The 2,666-nt window shown below is 45.4% G+C and overlaps 1 protein-coding gene across 2 annotated transcripts in view; it reads right to left on the bottom strand.

Moving 5' to 3' along the window:
* Positions 1 to 2,666, bottom strand: part of TSPAN7 (tetraspanin 7) — a 192,264-nt gene that overhangs the window by 26,801 nt on the left and 162,797 nt on the right. For both annotated transcript variants that reach the window (XM_019525142.1, XM_019525141.1), the window contains exon 3: positions 1,841 to 1,915. In XM_019525142.1, the coding sequence (XP_019380687.1) occupies positions 1,841 to 1,915 (75 nt within the window). The remainder of the gene's footprint in view (positions 1 to 1,840; positions 1,916 to 2,666) is intronic.

Raw genomic sequence — 2,666 nt, 5'->3', positions numbered from 1 at the left:
CAGAAGAGGACTTCAGCTGGCATGGTTTGTGACACTGAGGGAGGTGTTGAAGCCATGACAGCAAAAACACTCCTGTCAGCATGCTCTGCATCTATGCTATTGATTTCTGCTGGCATGGCTATGGTGACACAGCTACGGTGGCAGAGGCTCTGTAGCACAGAGAAGCCCACAGGCATTGGGGCAGGTATCTGGAGTAGCTAGGTCTGCCTAGGATACACTCAAGAGAAGGTGAGACTTACATAAGATAAGAGATATGCATGACTGATGTTCTACGACTCCTCCCTCTCAAAATGCTTTAACTCCTGCTGTTAGTCAAACAGTGTTTTAAAACTGGTTTTAGGAAGGCTGCTTGGTGACCATAGTCATCCTTGGTCACAGGTAACAAACTCAGTCAGACGTCCTGTGTAAAGGTGAAATCCCAGGGGATCCTGAAGCCTGGGGTCTAAGAGAAGGGGACGTGCAGAATTCCACCCTGGAGTAGGGCAAGATCTGAGGCCTGACATGTGAGGGAGCGCACTCAGACAGAGGGACAAAGACAGACTGAAACATTTTCCCCTACTAAGAGGAGGATGTCAAACCCCCAGCAGTTTGGGGTGGAAAGCAAAAGCAAATATAGAAGCATAAATAGGGAGAAAAAACTGTACTAACTATTTCTCCAGTTCATGGTTTATTTCCTCTAATGTGTTATAAATTTGGGCTTGCAAGAGAACAATACAAACTCTGAGGCGGACTGGAGGTACTCTGAGGGGGGTTGCCAATCCTCTGTCAGACAAAAGTAGTGGGAGAAAAATGGGAATTCTCCCTTTAAATTTATCGGAAGGTTGGCAGAGCTCACAGGGAGCTGAGGTTTCGGCAGAAGAAAGGGACATTAAAAGGAAATGCCAATCCTGTGACTTGGCAGTAGTGCCAATTCACTAGAGAACTGGAGACCTCTGGGAAACGGCTTACTGCTGTCCTGGCTGGAGACACACAGATATGTCACAGAAGAAAAGACCAGCAAATTGTGGGTGGCAGCTAATCCAGGAAGCTGCTGGGGTAGGGCCCACAGCTGTGTATGTCATGGGCTGGGCCAAGCAAAATAGCAAAAGAACAGGTATTTCAGGATCAAACTTGGAACCATCCACACCTGGCAAGGGTTGACATGAGGTCCATACTGAGGGAACTATCATAGCCAAAAAGGAAACCTGCTTGTTAGGAAAGGGTGCCAATAAAACTGGGTATGACAAAAAGACAGAAATACTGAGAGACAGGAAAGAGAGGGAGACACTTTAAAACAGGATGGCAGTTACTGTCCCAGTTCAGTAAACCCACCATATGGGGCCAGGGCTTGAAACAGAGTAAAACAGAGGAAGCAAAATGGCAACTACAACCCTCTGGGGAGTGACACAATCACAAAAAATAAATACAATTTACAAGACTTCAAGGAAACTAGTTTGGTTTGGCTTTGCATTTTTGGAAATCCTTTCTACATTATAGAAACAAAGGCTAGCCTGGCTGAAGTAGCAATGTTTAATCGAAGTGTTTAATCGATTTTGCAGTCCTCTGCATATGTAACAGGGTAAAGAAGATCTTACATGATAGACACAGGGAAAAAAATGACAGCTCCAAAGTAAATACCAGACAGCTAAGGTTCAGCACTTTACGTTAAATCTCTTCATTTGGAATCATATCAGTTTTTAAAGGGCTGAACATATTACTGCTGGAAAATAGTTACAACACTAATGATGATGTAACTGCTGAAGTCAACAACCTACATATTATTCTGCACACTCAAAGAAACCTTCAGCAAAATCCTGTGCAGAGCCACTGCCATGTATAAACTGCATTCATTTCCACTCACCTCATGGCGAAACACAAACCCTGAAATGCCAGCCACAAGCTCAGCCAGGAACACAAGGGATAAGAACATGGCATACTGAAACAAAGAGACAGAAAGAAACAAGTCAGAACACAGAGCAGGTCTGTTTTAGCACAAACATCATTTAATTCCTATGCAGCCATTTAGGATTTTAAATCTCTTGCTCCAAACTTTCCTTAAAAATGTAATATATTGAAAGAGATACCTGGGATACCACTTGTGATGTAACAACTCACCGCTGCAGTGTACTCTACCACTGTTAGATTGTTTTGGATATATACAGTATTTACCTGAATCTAAGATGACCCTGAATTTAGAAAGGTCCCCAAATAATTAGTTTCTATACATGGGAAATTTATATATTTGTTATAATTTTCCATGTATAGAATCTAATTATTGGAGTCTTCTTTAATTTAGTCCTTCCACTGTTGCAGGGGCAGGGGAAGAGCACGCAGTAGGGAGGCAGGTGGTGTGAGGAGGTCAAGCAGCTTGCCCCCTGCTTGTGCCTGCCCCTATTCCACCTGCCTGTCCCCGCACCACAACCTTCGGTCTCCCCCTCCCCGCAAGCCTCTGTTCCCTGCTCCCACCCCAGCCTCTGATCCACATCAGCAGGCTCTGTCCCTGTGCTAGCCTAGGGGATGGCCTAGCCCCTATAGCAGCTGTGTGGACTGTGCATAGCTGCTACGGGGTCAGGCTGGGGCTGGGCTCAGTTCCCCAGGCAACAGCATGCAGAGCTAGCTACCATGGAGCAAAGGTAAGGATGGGAGGAAGAGGGGCAGGTAGAAGAACAGAAGCTGCATTGTGGGTT

The sequence above is a fragment of the Gavialis gangeticus genome, unplaced genomic scaffold (assembly GCF_001723915.1).
Source record: "Gavialis gangeticus isolate Ggan-Ray unplaced genomic scaffold, GavGan_comp1, whole genome shotgun sequence".
NCBI classification, from domain to species: domain Eukaryota; kingdom Metazoa; phylum Chordata; order Crocodylia; family Gavialidae; genus Gavialis; species Gavialis gangeticus.
Note: the sequence above shows the minus strand (reverse complement) of the source record. Positions and strands in the feature narration are given on the sequence as shown.